General features: G+C 33.7%; 2 protein-coding genes and 1 pseudogene across 3 annotated transcripts; 1 reads left to right on the top strand and 2 right to left on the bottom strand.

Annotated features, from left to right (window-relative positions):
• Positions 1 to 648: 648 nt before the first annotated feature.
• LOC146908366 (non-specific lipid-transfer protein 1-like) lies at positions 649 to 2,156 on the bottom strand (annotated as a pseudogene). Its single transcript, XR_015020675.1, has 2 exons — positions 1,745 to 2,156; positions 649 to 840 (listed from the first exon to the last, which is right to left on the bottom strand). The product of XR_015020675.1 is annotated as a non-specific lipid-transfer protein 1-like (transcript).
• A 6,717-nt stretch (positions 2,157 to 8,873) lies between these two features.
• LOC146908365 (uncharacterized) lies at positions 8,874 to 10,002 on the top strand. The gene has a single exon (XM_085726701.1). It carries the CDS (start codon positions 8,874 to 8,876, stop codon positions 9,882 to 9,884), a length of 1,011 nt encoding a protein of 336 aa, XP_085582827.1. The 3' UTR covers positions 9,885 to 10,002.
• Positions 10,003 to 14,441: 4,439 nt separating this feature from the next.
• On the bottom strand, positions 14,442 to 16,044 carry LOC146908364 (non-specific lipid-transfer protein 1-like). Its single transcript, XM_085730949.1, has 2 exons — positions 15,627 to 16,044; positions 14,442 to 14,636 (listed from the first exon to the last, which is right to left on the bottom strand). The coding sequence occupies exons 1-2, from the start codon at positions 15,974 to 15,976 to the stop codon at positions 14,627 to 14,629; spliced, it is 360 nt and encodes a 119-aa protein (XP_085587075.1). The 5' UTR covers positions 15,977 to 16,044; the 3' UTR covers positions 14,442 to 14,626.
• Positions 16,045 to 16,413: the final 369 nt, after the last annotated feature.

The raw sequence follows: 16,413 nt of genomic DNA, 5'->3' as shown, positions 1-16,413 counted from the left end.
CAATCAAACCACACTATAATACTACTTTTATATGTTAGTTCATTAAATATCACCCTAATTTTTTTTTTTATAAAAATCACCTTAATTATTTATGTGCATAATTTGATTAAATGTATGTGTAAAAGAGTTTTATATCGTCGATGCATACAAATTAAATTCATAAATTATCAAACGGACAATATAAGCATATACATTGTACAAGTTTTATTTGCATATGGTTGTTTATTTAACTAGGTTATATTTAATTTAATTATTCTTAACTTATTGATAAAAATAGAAATATCCCTTTTTCATAGCGGATTTATACATATGTCAATCAATAATTCACTGTTAATTAGTATGTGTTTGGTCTACCGTTTACCCACATTTCTCAATGCATGTTTTAACTCAAAAGCCTAACTCAAATTGAAGCTTCATCATTTCGCCTGTTTGAAGGTTTTTTATTTAGGGGACCGAAACATGTAGTAAGTTGACTTATGATAAGTGCATGTAAAATCTAATAGTGAAGAAGAAACATTTTAGATCAAATAAAAAACGTTGATAATTACCGTAAAGTGTAACACTAATTCAAAGTAAGAATTCCAAAATCCAGAGTAATTAGAATAACGAGAGATGATAGTAAATTGAAATGTCACAATGGCTAATAAATTATATTTTGTGATCTGAAACATTTCAGACTTTATTTTAATTATATAAATAGTATAGTGATCCCTAGTGGGATTCAGGTACAATGGAAGAAATTAAGCCATCTTCTTTATTCTGTGTAGGTTATTACTAGAAACCAAGCATTATTACTTCTTTATCAAAGCACAAACCCTGCAAGCAGCTCAATATGGTATCCTGCAATAAGTAAAGTGAAGTTGACATTAGTTTCTTTAAAAATTAATCTATTAATATGCATGAAAAATACACGTTTTTAAAAACAAAGATAAGTTCACAACCAATTATATAATCCAATGGATTTCCAGTATAACTTTAATTTACACTTATTTTGTATATGAATTAAATGTCATGTTAAGGGTCCTTGAAGCAAAAGTTTATATTTTGAATGAATTTTCAATTTATTATATGACGATTTTTCACATACTTCATGAACTACTCTTTTTTTGAGGGATTCTTCATGAACTACTCATTAAACGTTAGAAATACATGTTACAGTCGTATACTTTTAGAAACCGAATATGAGAAAGTGCTATGCATGTTAATTTAAGAATTTATTTTTCAAGAGTCACAAACATTTTATTAATAGAGACTAAAGTCTACTAGAAACCACAAAATAAAGAAACAAAATAAATTATATACTCAAAATAGTTCCCGTCCAAAAAATAGTGATGAATTTAGTCTCTCAAAAATGTAAATAAAGATATGAACCTTAGTAATGTTAAATATTTGGTTAAACTAGTCTCCAATAGGGACTAAAATATTCCTATATATTTTATTTTATTTGATTTTTTGTTTTGAAAAAGACTAATTTGACTTGAGATTATTAAGCAAGACTCAAACTAAGAGTTTCAATTTCTAGATTGAAAATGAATTTAGGGCATGTCCTCAACAAAATATAAAGGGTGGGTATATATATTGAAATTAAAAGGTCCAATTTTCTAGCAATTGATTGTGTGGGTCTTTAGAAAGTGGGTAGAGATTGCTCACTATAATGCTAGAAGCTTTTATTTTGAACAAAATTTTAAACTTATCAAGAAAAAAATATATGAAATAGAAAGAAAGTTGATTTAGAGAGACATACGTGTTACAGTCAATGTCAGGAGTAATCTTGTAGGGCAAGTTAACGCCACACTTGGTAGGGAGGTTAGCAAGAGCATCAAGATTGATTCCAGGTACTAGGATGGTGGATTTGAGGCACCTACAAACACTTTGACGATCAGGGGTAGTTTTGGCTTGGTTATATACACTCCTAATCCCAATGCAACATAGAGCAGGGACAGATGCACCTGGGTTCCTAAGGTACCCATGGTGATACTGTGGATAACACCTGACCACATGAAAGGTCAGCATTGGCTAAGGGAATGCCAAAAACCAAGCATATCACAGCTAAGCAAGTAACCTTGAAGAGCATTGAGCTTGCCATGATTGATTTGGAAGAGGAAATATTGCACTTTTAGTGTGTTAGTGAGTTCTGAGTGTGGATGTGAATGATTATGTTATGTTACCTAGCTCAGGACTATTTATAGAGCTAAATATACGGCTGATTTAACTTTGGTTCCAATGTTTAACATTTATTGTGAGGAGTTCTTCAACCTACCAAAATCTCAAGAGTAAATATTCAACACGACATAAACTTCGATAATGATAGTATTATTTCTTTTTAAATGCTAAGAAAGTTAAAGAAAGACATTTTATTTTGAAAATGATGCATTCACACTTGAAATTATTGAAATTGGTTTTTTTTTTCTCTCTCAGATTTTAAGGGGAAGATGTATTAATATTTTAATAACACATAGTTCGACTGAAAAGTAAATAAATTATAACGAAAGATTGTTTCAATTAGAATTCAAACTTAAGTTCTTTTGTAATCGAATCCCCATAAGAGATCACTAAATACTTCCTCCGATTATTATTATAAGCAAATGTTCATTTTTTTCTTCAAATTCTTTAAAACCTAACGTTTTTGAATTAAAACTAACGGAAATGACCAAAATGTGTAACGAAGAGAAGTTAAGGGACCAAAATAAATCAAATTTTAATTATGGGACCACAGCGATACTACCTAAATAGTTAAGGGACAAAAAATGCAATTTAGCCAATAATATATGTATCTGATTTACAATATAGTCTATATACATCAGTTATTCAATGAATGTGAAAATATTTACTTATAATAGCGACCAAATGACATTAAATTAATATAAAAAACATACTATTATAAATCTCACATATTCACAAATCAGTTTCTAATTAGGGACTAAAATATTCTTAAAAATTATTCTAAAAAAAGACTAATTCAATTCATTGTTGAGATTTTAACAAATCAAGAAGGAAGACCCATTTTAATCCATAAAAAAAAAATCATAAGACCCAATTTAATCTATGAGAAAAGTAAAAATAACTTTTAATCGCCGAAAAAATAAATCAGGACTAGTCCCTACCTTATTTTCATTTGTTTGTCCGTTTAAAGCAAATAAGCAGAAGAAAGAAAAGAAAGTGAAAAGAAGAAAAATATGAAAATCACAAAGGTTAATTTAACCTAGTCTTTATCTTCTTAGCAATGTTGTGATTATTAATGTGGTATTGAACTTGTTGAAATATACCTAATTAAAGGTGGATTTAATTTATTAACATGATAAACAATAACAATCACAAATTTTGAAGAAAAATTGATCAACCCTAATTCTCAAATTATGAAAATCATAATAAGCTAATCCTTTTGTTCCTTTCAATTTATGTTATCAACATGCCCCTTTTTATCAATCGATTCTAGTATGATGGGAAATTTCATTTCAAAAAGATAAGGTTTTGCATAATTTGTTCTTTACTTGGAAATCTTTGTTTGGTTGATTAATATGTTGGCAAGTTTACCATTCGCAAAAGGATACGCATATTTATTTTCCATCATCATTTTCTCTCATATTATCTACATATTAATCATCTTATTTTTTATCCGTATTCTCTTTTTGTGTTACTTTCTTTTCTTTCTTCCATCTTTCCCTCATCAACGAGACAAAAATGAAAAGAAGGTAGAGACTAAGTTATCTCCGTTTATTTTTCTCAAAAACTATTTTTTTAAATAATTTTTTCCAAGGATAAAATTGGGTCTCAGTTTTTCTCATGGACCAAAGTAAATCTTCATTCAAAAATCGGATTGATATTTTTATTTTATTTTTTAAAAACTAAATTGATTTCCGTATTTTTTGGGTACAAATTTGTGATGATTTCCGTATATATCTATCAAAGACTTATATGAAAAGTTACTCAAATAGTTAAATCATAGAAAATAGAATTAGAATTAGTTCAAATAACACGGTAAGTTAACAAATAGTTTTGGGTTGAATTTACTCAAATAGTCAAATCACAAAAATAAAATTAGAATTAGTTCAAGTGACACGGGAAGCTAATCAATATAGTTTGGGGTGGAATTTTTTTAAGGAAGTTTGAGTTGAAATTTGATTGCTGAAAAAGTGATAAACACAATTTCATCACCCTTTCCACAAAAAATACAATTTCATCATCTTATACTTAATCTCACCACAAAAAGTACTATATCCATTTGAAGTAATGAATGGTAGGTAAATTGGTAATTATCAAATGGTTTCATTTAATGTTTGCTAATGACCCAACGACACCTTCAAAGTTCTGCACCAAATTACCAATTCTTCGAAAGAATTAAATTCAATTTTTGAATGGATATTCATATCTTACTTATCTTGCCGTTGAACTTTGAATTATCATAATCTTCTTCTTTAAAAACTGGGGGTTAACACCATATTAGAAAAACATAAAAAAGCTACACACTATAGTGTCCACTTTTGTATTATCTCTAATAACATGAAAATGCAGGTAATAGCACAATTTATTTGATAGATTGTGATTTTAACTTTTTTTTACCAACATTAAAACCTTTTAAACTATGTATAATTATATGACATTTCCGTTCAAAGAAATGTTAATATTACCTTCGAACATTAAGCAATTGGTGCTCTATGAGTTGAACAAAGGTTATCGTCACAAGTTGAAGGAACATAATTTTATTAATAAAGTTTGCTTGAGTAGTGGGCAATATGGGGGGCGGGGTGGATAGGGAAGGTGACCGATGTTAATTATAAATGTGATAGGAATGTGATTATCAAGGAGATTGTTGAGGTAGAGGGGAGAGGCCGAACGGAGGAGGATGATGGGGTGGTCGAGAGGGCGGGGAGGGTGGAGGGAAGTTAGGACTGGGAGTATGGTGTTTGGCGAGGGTTTTGTTAGTGATCAATGAAGGTGATTTCTTATAATGTTTGAGGGTTTGGGGAGTGATAAAAAATAAAGAAGTTAAAAATCTTGTTTGATAGAAAAGGCTTGATATTCTTTGTATCCAAAAAACTAAGTTGAAGGTGATAGAAGACTATGTTGGTTCATTACTGTGGAAGTTTGAACTTTCGCAGGCTATGATATGGATGCATCTTCCCTGTTTCGAATATCTCATATCCAATTCGCTGATGATACTTAGATTACGGGAGAAAAACATAGGAAAATATTAGATCGTTAAAGGCATACTCGATTCTTTTTGATATTATATCCAACCGAAAGTGAATAGTCATAAGAGCTTACTTGTTGGAATACATGTGGTAGGTTCTTTGAATTGTATAAATCGACCTGATTCCTTTGTTTGTCTTGGTTTTCTTATTGGCGGGATCATTGTCACTTACCTTATTGGCATCCGTTGATTGAAAATATAAGTAAAAAAATATCGGGTTGGAAGAGTAAACATCTATCCATGGTTGAGCTTGTGCTCGTAAAATCTGTATTGTCATCACTTTCGGTTTATTTTCTTTCCTTCTTCAAGGCTCCGACATATATTATTTATTTCCTTGAATCCTTTTTAAATCTTTTTTATCGGGGGTGGGTTGGGGGAGAAAACTCGCAAAATTCATTGAATTCATTTGGATAAAGTGTGATCTATTAAGGAATATGTTGGTTTGGGGTGAGGAGGTTGAGAGAATTTAATTTGGCTTTGTTGGGAAAATGGTTTTGGAGCTTGTATGTTTATCGAGTAGAGTTGAGGTTTAAAGTATTGGTGGTAAAATATGGGATTAAAGAGGGTCATATTAGGAGAGATGAAGTAAGGAGTCAATGTGGTGGTAGAATTTATGTGAGATTGGCGAAGGGGTGTCAGGTGCCGTGGAAAGTTGGTTTAAACATGGGATGGGTCACACTATGGGGTGATGTAGAGACTATTTCTTTTTGGAGTGATCCTTGTTGGAGGGAAGGTCCCCTTCATCAACACTCTCAAACTTTATGACCAACACACTCATAAACAACCCAATCTCCAAAAACAAAATCTCCTAATGATCTAAAACAGCCAATACCCAAACAAAACACAACACCACCAGTAGATCCAACATCAAAACAACCACCTTAATACACACCCCTCTAAAGTGAACCACCTTCATTAACACCCTCCCTCAACAGACCCACCTTTGTGATCAACACCCTCATCTTTGTGACCAACATCCTCATCAACACCCTAAACCAATACTCTCATCAACACCCTACACTAACGATATTTCAATCAATAAATCTAACCCAATTTGCCAAAGAAACCTTGGAGAATGTCATTCTTCAACCTAAACCTCTAAAACTTCTAACAGTAAGGCAAAAACCCAGCCCTCTTCACCCGTAAAAACACACCTGAATGGCCATTGAAAAAATGACCGACACTGCCAAATCAACATCATATAAAACACTAACACCCTCAAACAGAGTAATCCATTTACTAAAGTAACAAGAAAAACCAATCCATCTTTAACCCAAATATGTTACCACATATAAAAGAGATCATAATGATTTTGAAACAGAACAGTACCATGATTGTTACACTTTTATTTTAATATTTAAATTTATTTTTATCTATTTTGTTACATGTTTATTTGTATTGAAAATTGAGGGCATTTTTGAAACAGAAATGATAAATGAATGTAACGCCCGTCTTAATTATTCGATTATTTAAAAATATATTTATATATATGATTTACGTGATTTTCATGACTGATATGTGTGAATTTTATGATTTATGAAGTTGAATGGGTTATATGATTTATAACTGAATTATGAGGGATATTTTGTTGTGGTGAAGTTGTTATGTTGTTATGACTTATTTTATTATTAAATAAAATAAGATTTGATAAATAAAATAAAAATATTAAAAATTGGGCTGTGTTGTGAGATGAGCAATTAGTAGTGATAAGAGTAATTAGGAGAGATAAATAGACAACAAAAGTTAGAAAAACAGAATACGTACGTTTTTGGAGAAAAAGGGAGAAAAGTCAGAAAAGAGGAGAACCAGAGGGAGAGCTGCGATTTCATCATAACCAGGTAAGGGTGAGACTAATTTTCAATATTATTAAGGGTATAATTCTATAGGATGAATTTAGCATGATTAGGTTAAGTTTTGGTGAGAATTGAGAATTAGGTTTAGGATCAATTTTGATGAATAAATCAAGAACAGATGTTAGATTGATGCAAAATTAGTATACAGACCTTAGATATGACTTAAGATGATAATTAGATGCTATTTGGATGAAGGAATCATGAATATAGGTGAAAAGTTGTGATTTTTAGGTTTCTGGCCGTACTGACATTCATCGCTCGCACCTGCGAGCAAGAACACTCGCATCTGCGAGCTAGAACCCAGAACTCGCAACTGCGAGCAATGCAACTCGCAACTGCGAGTGACCTGTGAGCTCGCAACTGCGAGCAGAATAACTCGCCACTGCGAGTAAATACGTAGGAACCCAGAATGCACACTTTGCTCGCCAGTGCGAGTGAAGTTACTCGCCACTGCGAGTTAAGCTGTTAGTTGCCCAAAATTGTCCCGATGCGATCCTTTCGCACGTGTAGTCTTGAGATGACCTTAGAAGTAAGTTAGAGAGCTGTTTAGGATGCTTTCATAAGCTCCAGAAGTCTGTTATGGTGACTGAAAATTAGAAGTGTTGCTGCATGAATGCTATAATGATGTTATATGATATTTATATTGATGTAATTAATTCCTTATGTGAATGTTAACACATTCAAGCGTTGTTAATTGTTGTATGTTGCTGCTGTTTTCTGTTGTCGACTGTTAGTGTCTTGAGGTTGCATGAGTCGGTCTATGTTGTTGGAATTTAAGAAGTTGTCCATGATTATGAGTCGTATGAGTTGTACACGTCGTTGTCTAAGTTGTTGGAAGTTGAGTCCATTGCATACTCATATAAGTTGGTTGAGGGCTTGATGCCCTGGAATGCTTAGTCATTCACATGATTGGTGAGGGCTTGATGCCCTGGAGCTTTTGCTCACTATGTTGGGGGCTTGATGCCCTGAAGAGCCTAATTACGCTCATATAAGTTGGTTGGGAGCTTGATGCTCTGTATTGGTACCAAATGCATTTGCATATCAAGAGGTTCATGATGTTTAAGTTGTCAAGATGTTGTCGAGTTGATAGAGTTGCATGGTCAAGGATGAGTTGTGTCGTCAAGTTGAGTGTTAAGTTGATTATGATTTGTGATGAGAATTAGTAATGGTATTGATGATTGTATTTGTTATGTAATGAAAAATTATGCTAATTGTTAATTGTTGATATGTTATTAATGTTTAAGTTGTAAATGCATTTTATTGGATTATATGCTTAATGTATTGATTATGAAATCTCACCCCTTCTGCGTATATGTTGCCTCGACCGTGGGTAATGTGCAGGTAATAAAGATTAGAGGCGTTCATGAGTGGACTCTCAGTTGGTGTCTAGGTGCTCTGATACGTAACGGGATGGGGGCTTGCTTTTACTTCTATTCCTTACGTGTCTCTTTTATGAACTAATTTATGAGATTTTTCAATAAGGCCTGCGTGCCAAGACTTTTAAATGTTGAACTATTTCCGCTGCAATAGTTTAAGATTTTTCATGATGTTGAAATTGAAGGATAATTATTATTATCCATTTTATGATCTAATTGAAGTATGTGACATTCCGTTGTGATCAAAATACTCTGATTTTAAATGAAATTTTCATGTTGGGAAAACGGGGTGTTACAATTGGTATCAGAGCAGGTCGGTCCGTCCGGCCAAGTAGTGAGTCGAGTTGTGTCTTTAGCAGTTGGAATACCATTATTATGTTATTCTAATTGTTGTGTGTTGTGCAGAGGAGAGACCTGGAGGTTGCGAATTTTATCTGTTATAAGAGGACTCGAATGGCTGGAAGAAATGATGCTGCGATTGCTGCTGCTTTGGAAGCTGTAGCCCAAGCTGTGGGACAACATCCAAATGCTGGTGCTGGTGTTAATGCTGATGTGAGAATGTTGGAGACTTTTGTGAGGAATCATCCTCCTACTTTCAAAGGAAGGTACGACCCTGATGGAGCACAGACGTGGCTCAAGGAGGTTGAAAGAATTTTCAGAGTTATGCAATGTACTGATGATCAGAAGGTGCGTTTTGGTACGCACATGCTATCTGAGGAAGCTGATGACTGGTGGGTTAGTCTTCTACCTAACTTAGAGCAAGATGATACGGTCGTTACTTGGGCTGTGTTTAGGAGGGAGTTCCTAAACAGGTACTTTCCGGAGGATGTTCGCGGGAGGAAAGAGATTGAGTTTCTTGAGTTGAAGCAAGGTGAAATGTTGGTGACTGAGTATGCTGCTAAGTTCGTGGAATTAGCTAAGTTTTATCCACACTACACTGCTGAGACTGCTGAATTTTCTAAGTGTATTAAGTTTGAGAATGGCTTACGTCCTGAGATCAAGCGGGCCATTGGATATCAGCAGATCCGTAATTTTTCCGAGCTGGTGAGCAGTTGCAGAATTTATGAAGAAGATACTATAACCCATTACAAGATCAGGAATGAGCGGAAGAGTAAGAACCAACAAAATCGTTATAAGCCTTACAATGCCCCTGCTGATAAGGATAGTCAAAGGGTGAATGATGAAAGGAAACCGGGAAGGAAAGATACTAATGCTGAGGTTGTTTGCTACACATGTGGTGAGAAGGGCCATAAGCGTAATGCTTGTACTGGAGAGGTGAAACGATGCTTTCGTTGTGGTAGAAAGGGACATACTATTATAGAGTGTAAGCATGATGATGTGGTGTGTTTTAATTGCAATGAAGAAGGTCACATGGGTTCACAGTGCAAGAAACCTAAGAAGGCTCAAGCTAGTGGGAAGGTGTTTGCTTTATCTGGTACTCAGACGGAGGGTGAGGATCGTTGATCTGAGGTAAATTTTCGAGGACGAAAATTCTATAAGTTGGGGAGAGTTGTAACGCCCGTCTTAATTATTCGATTATTTAAAAATATATTTATATATATGATTTACGTGATTTTCATGACTGATATGTGTGAATTTTATGATTTATGAAGTTGAATGGGTTATATGATTTATAACTGAATTATGAGGGATATTTTGTTGTGGTGAAGTTGTTATGTTGCTATGACTTATTTTATTATTAAATAAAATAAGATTTGATAAATAAAATAAAAATATTAAAAATTGGGCTGTGTTGTGAGATGAGCAATTAGTAGTGATAAGAGTAATTAGGAGAGATAAATAGACAACAAAAGTTAGAAAAACAGAATACGTACGTTTTTGGAGAAAAAGGGAGAAAAGTCAGAAAAGAGGAGAACCAGAGGGAGAGCTGCGATTTCATCATAACCAGGTAAGGGTGAGACTAATTTTCAATATTATTAAGGGTATAATTCTATAGGATGAATTTAGCATGATTAGGTTAAGTTTTGGTGAGAATTGAGAATTAGGTTTAGGATCAATTTTGATGAATAAATCAAGAACAGATGTTAGATTGATGCAAAATTAGTATACAGACCTTAGATATGACTTAAGATGATAATTAGATGCTATTTGGATGAAGGAATCATGAATATAGGTGAAAAGTTGTGATTTTTAGGTTTCTGGCCGTACTGACATTCATCGCTCGCACCTGCGAGCAAGAACACTCGCATCTGCGAGCTAGAACCCAGAATTCGCAACTGCGAGCAATGCAACTCGCAACTGCGAGTGACCTGTGAGCTCGCAACTGCGAGCAGAATAACTCGCCACTGCGAGTAAATACGTAGGAACCCAGAATGCACACTTTGCTCGCCAGTGCGAGTGAAGTTACTCGCCACTGCGAGTTAAGCTGTTAGTTGCCCAAAATTGTCCCGATGCGATCCTTTCGCACGTGTAGTCTTGAGATGACCTTAGAAGTAAGTTAGAGAGCTGTTTAGGATGCTTTCATAAGCTCCAGAAGTCTGTTATGGTGACTGAAAATTAGAAGTGTTGCTGCATGAATGCTATAATGATGTTATATGATATTTATATTGATGTAATTAATTCCTTATGTGAATGTTAACACATTCAAGCGTTGTTAATTGTTGTATGTTGCTGCTGTTTTCTGTTGTCGACTGTTAGTGTCTTGAGGTTGCATGAGTCGGTCTATGTTGTTGGAATTTAAGAAGTTGTCCATGATTATGAGTCGTATGAGTTGTACACGTCGTTGTCTAAGTTGTTGGAAGTTGAGTCCATTGCATACTCATATAAGTTGGTTGAGGGCTTGATGCCCTGGAATGCTTAGTCATTCACATGATTGGTGAGGGCTTGATGCCCTGGAGCTTTTGCTCACTATGTTGGGGGCTTGATGCCCTGAAGAGCCTAATTACGCTCATATAAGTTGGTTGGGAGCTTGATGCTCTGTATTGGTACCAAATGCATTTGCATATCAAGAGGTTCATGATGTTTAAGTTGTCAAGATGTTGTCGAGTTGATAGAGTTGCATGGTCAAGGATGAGTTGTGTCGTCAAGTTGAGTGTTAAGTTGATTATGATTTGTGATGAGAATTAGTAATGGTATTGATGATTGTATTTGTTATGTAATGAAAAATTATGCTAATTGTTAATTGTTGATATGTTATTAATGTTTAAGTTGTAAATGCATTTTATTGGATTATATGCTTAATGTATTGATTATGAAATCTCACCCCTTCTGCGTATATGTTGCCTCGACCGTGGGTAATGTGCAGGTAATAAAGATTAGAGGCGTTCATGAGTGGACTCTCAGTTGGTGTCTAGGTGCTCTGATACGTAACGGGATGGGGGCTTGCTTTTACTTCTATTCCTTACGTGTCTCTTTTATGAACTAATTTATGAGATTTTTCAATAAGGCCTGCGTGCCAAGACTTTTAAATGTTGAACTATTTCCGCTGCAATAGTTTAAGATTTTTCATGATGTTGAAATTGAAGGATAATTATTATTATCCATTTTATGATCTAATTGAAGTATGTGACATTCCGTTGTGATCAAAATACTCTGATTTTAAATGAAATTTTCATGTTGGGAAAACGGGGTGTTACAATGAACACATATTTCTTGACACAGTACAGACACCATGGGTAATCTTATCATTTTAACTTTAATTGGATGGGTAATTTTGTCATTTTCTGTCTTCTTCTTCCTCCTTGTACTGTAATTCCCCCCCTTCTCTCTCTAACTTCTCCTCTTCTCTGTAACACCACCTTCCTTTATCTTTCCCTCCTCCACAAAACAGTGACAACACAGATTTGCAAGGTAAAATTCACATCACAAACTGACATGGAAATAGAATCAGAGTAGAGACTGTGGATAGAGATGGCTGGAGCAAAGCAACAAACGGATCTGAGATGACAGAAACGACCGGATCTGAAACGACCAGAGATCCAGCCATCGTTGCGAGGTACCTCGTCGCCGATGAATGGCGCCGGATAATGGTCGCCGGAGCCGGTGAGACATTCGTCAGAGAGTTGCAGTGAGTGATAGATTAGATAGATGAAGCTTAGGTGGCGGCGGTGGTGTGAACTGAGAAGAAGGTGGAGGTGTGAAACGACGGCGGCCGATGGATGAAGAGAGAGGAGCTGTGGTGGGAGTCTGGGAGATGAAAGAGAAAGAAAGTAGTGGGGGAGGGAGAGAAGAGAGAGAAAGAGGGAAAAAATAAAAGAAAAAATAATAATTAATATATAAATACTGTATTTTATACTATGGTGTCTGTATTGTGTTTGATATGTTGTGTTTATTTATCATTGCTGTTTTTAAAAAGACAAAAAGTCAGTCAAAAAGAGCTGAAAGAAATTGTTTTCTTTATATATAGTATAAATTTATTTAAATGTATAATTGGAAGAATGAAAAAGTACATCCACTTCTTTTATTTCGCTATGCGTGTAAATTATAATTTTTTTTTATGAAATTTTGATTTTGATTTAACATATATAGATGTCAATGACTTTTTTAATAGTAAGAAACTATGCTTATTTGTTTTTATTGATATTTCCTTTTAATCAAAAATATAATAAATTATTCAAAAAAAATATAATAAATATAATAATTTTTTTTATCTTTTTCAACAACACTGACAATATAACATGAGATATTCTTGCATGAACTCTTATCTAAGAGATTATTCTTACACCCAACCAATAAAAATATGACACGTGTTATTAACTTTAAAAAAAATGTGATTTTAATTAAGGAAATTGAAACATAAATGGTGGTGGGTGGTTTTTGTTGGTTAAAGAAAGTGGGAAAAGGAGAGAGAAATATTAAAAATAATGAGAAAAAATTATGATATTAATTATTTTTATTATTTTAATGAGATGTTTGATTTTAATAGGTTGGGTTTAAGAATGATCTCTTAGGTAAGAGTTAAAAATTTCTCATATAACACTATTAAAGGAAAATTTGTTTAAGGAAATATAATAAAAATTATATCTTTTTCAACAACAGTGACAATACAACCCCCTTGAGGACCCTAATCGAAACCCCACCGGAGATGGAAACTCGCACGATCTCTTTGGAGCAGATGGAAATCGAATCAACAACCCCCTTGAGGACCTTAAACGAAACAAGATCTGGAGAGGAATCAAATCAACAAGTAGCAGTGATTGAAACCAGCAAAGAACAACTCATTCTAACGCAACGATGACATAGGGAAAACAAGGAGAATACCAGTCACCAGAGGAAGAAAGCGAGAGGAACCAGCTCCGGCGAAAAGGAATGGCATTCTGGAGGAAAGTCTCGTCGCACCACCCCACCTTGAGGCTACATTGTAAAATAGATGTTTAGATTGTGAGGGGAAGGAGTACTTGACAATTCTCAAGTACTGTCTCATATGCAATGACTATAAACAAATCATGAGGTCAACCCCTTGATAATGTTGGTTTATTCTTGTCAAGATCTATTTTTAGTCATAGCCGGCCTTGACCAAGTGCAACAAGGCCTTTGACATAGGGTCTCAAATTTAGAGAGGTCTCAAAATGTGGGGAAAAAAAACCTTGTACCTATGGACAAAATCCGTCAAAAAATGTAATTTTTTCATAGGTTAGAGCTAGAAAGATAGCAATTTTGTGGTTAATTATGCATTGTCCGTAGGTAAATGGTTATTTATTTGTAGGTAAAATTCATGTTTGAACTATTGCTCATATATTTAACTACAACTTAATTGTCTGTCACCGTAAATAGTGTTAGATGTTTTATCAAGACTATAATAGAACATCCGAATTGACGAGGACGGCACTGGTCATATATGTCAAGAGCGAAGAGAACAAACGAGGTGTGAAGTGAAGATCCTAATACATTATTCAGGCAACATAGGTAAATTTAATGTATGGCATTCCACTATTTGAAAAAAAAAATCATTAAATATAATTGAAAAAGGTTGATTATGACTGTAAAACTCAACACTAATTCAGAGTGGTAGGAACCACGAGAGATGATAGTAAATTCAAATGTCACAGTGGATAATGAATATTTTGACCTGAAACATTTCAAATTTTATTTAATTATCTTCAAGATACATAGTAAAGTGATCCCTAGTGGGTATTCGGCTACAAACAGAGATATTAAGCAATCTTCTTTATTCTGTCTTGGTTATTTCCACAACCAAGTATTACTTATTCATCAAGTGCAAGCTAGCCATGTAAGCTGGTCAATACTTAGTTCACCCTGCATGAAAAGTGAGTTTGACATGAGTTTTCTTTACAAATCTATTATGTATGAAAAGTTCACGTTTATTAAAACAAAGATAATAAAATTTTTAAATTTTTTATTCAAAAAAAAATTTAAAATTGTGTTTAGTTCCTCTTGTAATATTCTTGACGAGTTTAACTTTGATACACCGTCTACATACATTTTTTTGTACTACCAACAAATCACAACTAATTATAGGCGCCTTTACAAATAACAACCATTAAAAATCAAGCAATTTTTGTACAAAAAAAAAAACATTTTTAATGATCTGATAATTAGGATTGATTAACAAAGTCAAAAATCTTAATATTGACGTTCTAGACAATTTTTTTACTTAGTTCCTAAAATATTAGTTAATTCTTTTTACTTAGTGATCTGTTTCGTTTACTTAGTTCCTAAATTATGAATATATGCAAATAATAGTCCATTCATAATCATTTTTATAAGTAGTATTCCATAAAGCAAATGATATTTGTCTCGTTTAGTCCTAATAAATTGTCAATCTAAAATAATGCGACAAATTTTCATATACTTTATAGACTACTCATAAAATTTTAGGAAGTTTTCCTCAAAAAAAAATAAAATTAGGAAGAGTACATATTATTTTTATATGCCTGAAAGAGTGATATTTGAGAGGTTAAATGAAAATTTTATTTCTTTCACTTGTCAAGAATCACAAACATTTCATTAGCAGAGACTAAAACCAAAAAAAAAATATGGCTCCTTCACAAAAATTACAATGATAAATTTAGTCTCTAAGAAATGCAAATATTAATTTGAGATCCTTAAGAATGTCATATATTGGTTAAACTAAAACTAACTGGACTTGAGACTCTTAAAAATCAAATTAAAATTTTCAAATTTTAGAGAACAAATAGACCTACATTTTCTTTGTTAGAAAGTAATTTAGGGTATTTCTCGACAAAATATAAATGACAAAAAGAGGGGTGAGTTAGAGAGATATACGTGTTGCAGTCAATGGAAGGGGTAACTTTGTAGGGCAAGTTGAGGCCGCACTTGGCAGGGGCACCTGCAAGGGCAGGAAGATTGAGTCCGGGTAAGCTGAGTGTAGTGGATTTGAGGCACCTACAAACACCTTGACGATCAGCGGTAGTTTTGGCTTGGTTATATACACTCCTAATCCCATTGCAACATGGTGCAGGGACAGATGGACCAGGGGTCCTTAGGTACCCAATGCATGGTGCTACGGTGAGTTGTATCTGACCACATGAAAGGGCAGCATTGGCTAAGGGAGTGCCCAAAACCAAGCATATCATAGCCAAGAAAGTAACCTTGACAAACATTGAGCTAGTCATGATTGGTTTGGAAAATTTGGAAGGAAATACAGTTCAAGTGTGGAAGAGATGATTGTGTTATGGTGGATAGCCAAAGACTATTTATAGAGAATATTATACCAATTCATCTTTGGTTCCAATGTCTAAACATTTATTGTGTGGGGAGAGTTTTTCCACCTATCAAAATCTCAAGAATTAATTTTCAACAACTCGGATACCTCTTTAATCATAAGAAATGAAAAACATCAATAATTGATAAAATTAAAAGACTAGAAAGACATTTAACATGTTAAAGCACGAGTTCGAAAGCACGATTATCCATCCACTTCTTAGTATTTGGTATGTGCGAGTTTCGCACTTATACATTTTGGAACAAAAAAAAGAACTATATTCTTCAAAATTATTCTGAAAAAAGACTAATCTAAATAAGAACTATATTATTTTTAAAAAATGCTAGA

Source organism: Medicago sativa, chromosome 7 (assembly GCF_051527215.1).
Source record: "Medicago sativa cultivar Bolivia chromosome 7, Bolivia_mono, whole genome shotgun sequence".
Classification (NCBI taxonomy): Eukaryota; Viridiplantae; Streptophyta; class Magnoliopsida; order Fabales; family Fabaceae; genus Medicago; species Medicago sativa.
This window is presented reverse-complemented; position numbering and strand designations above follow the sequence as displayed.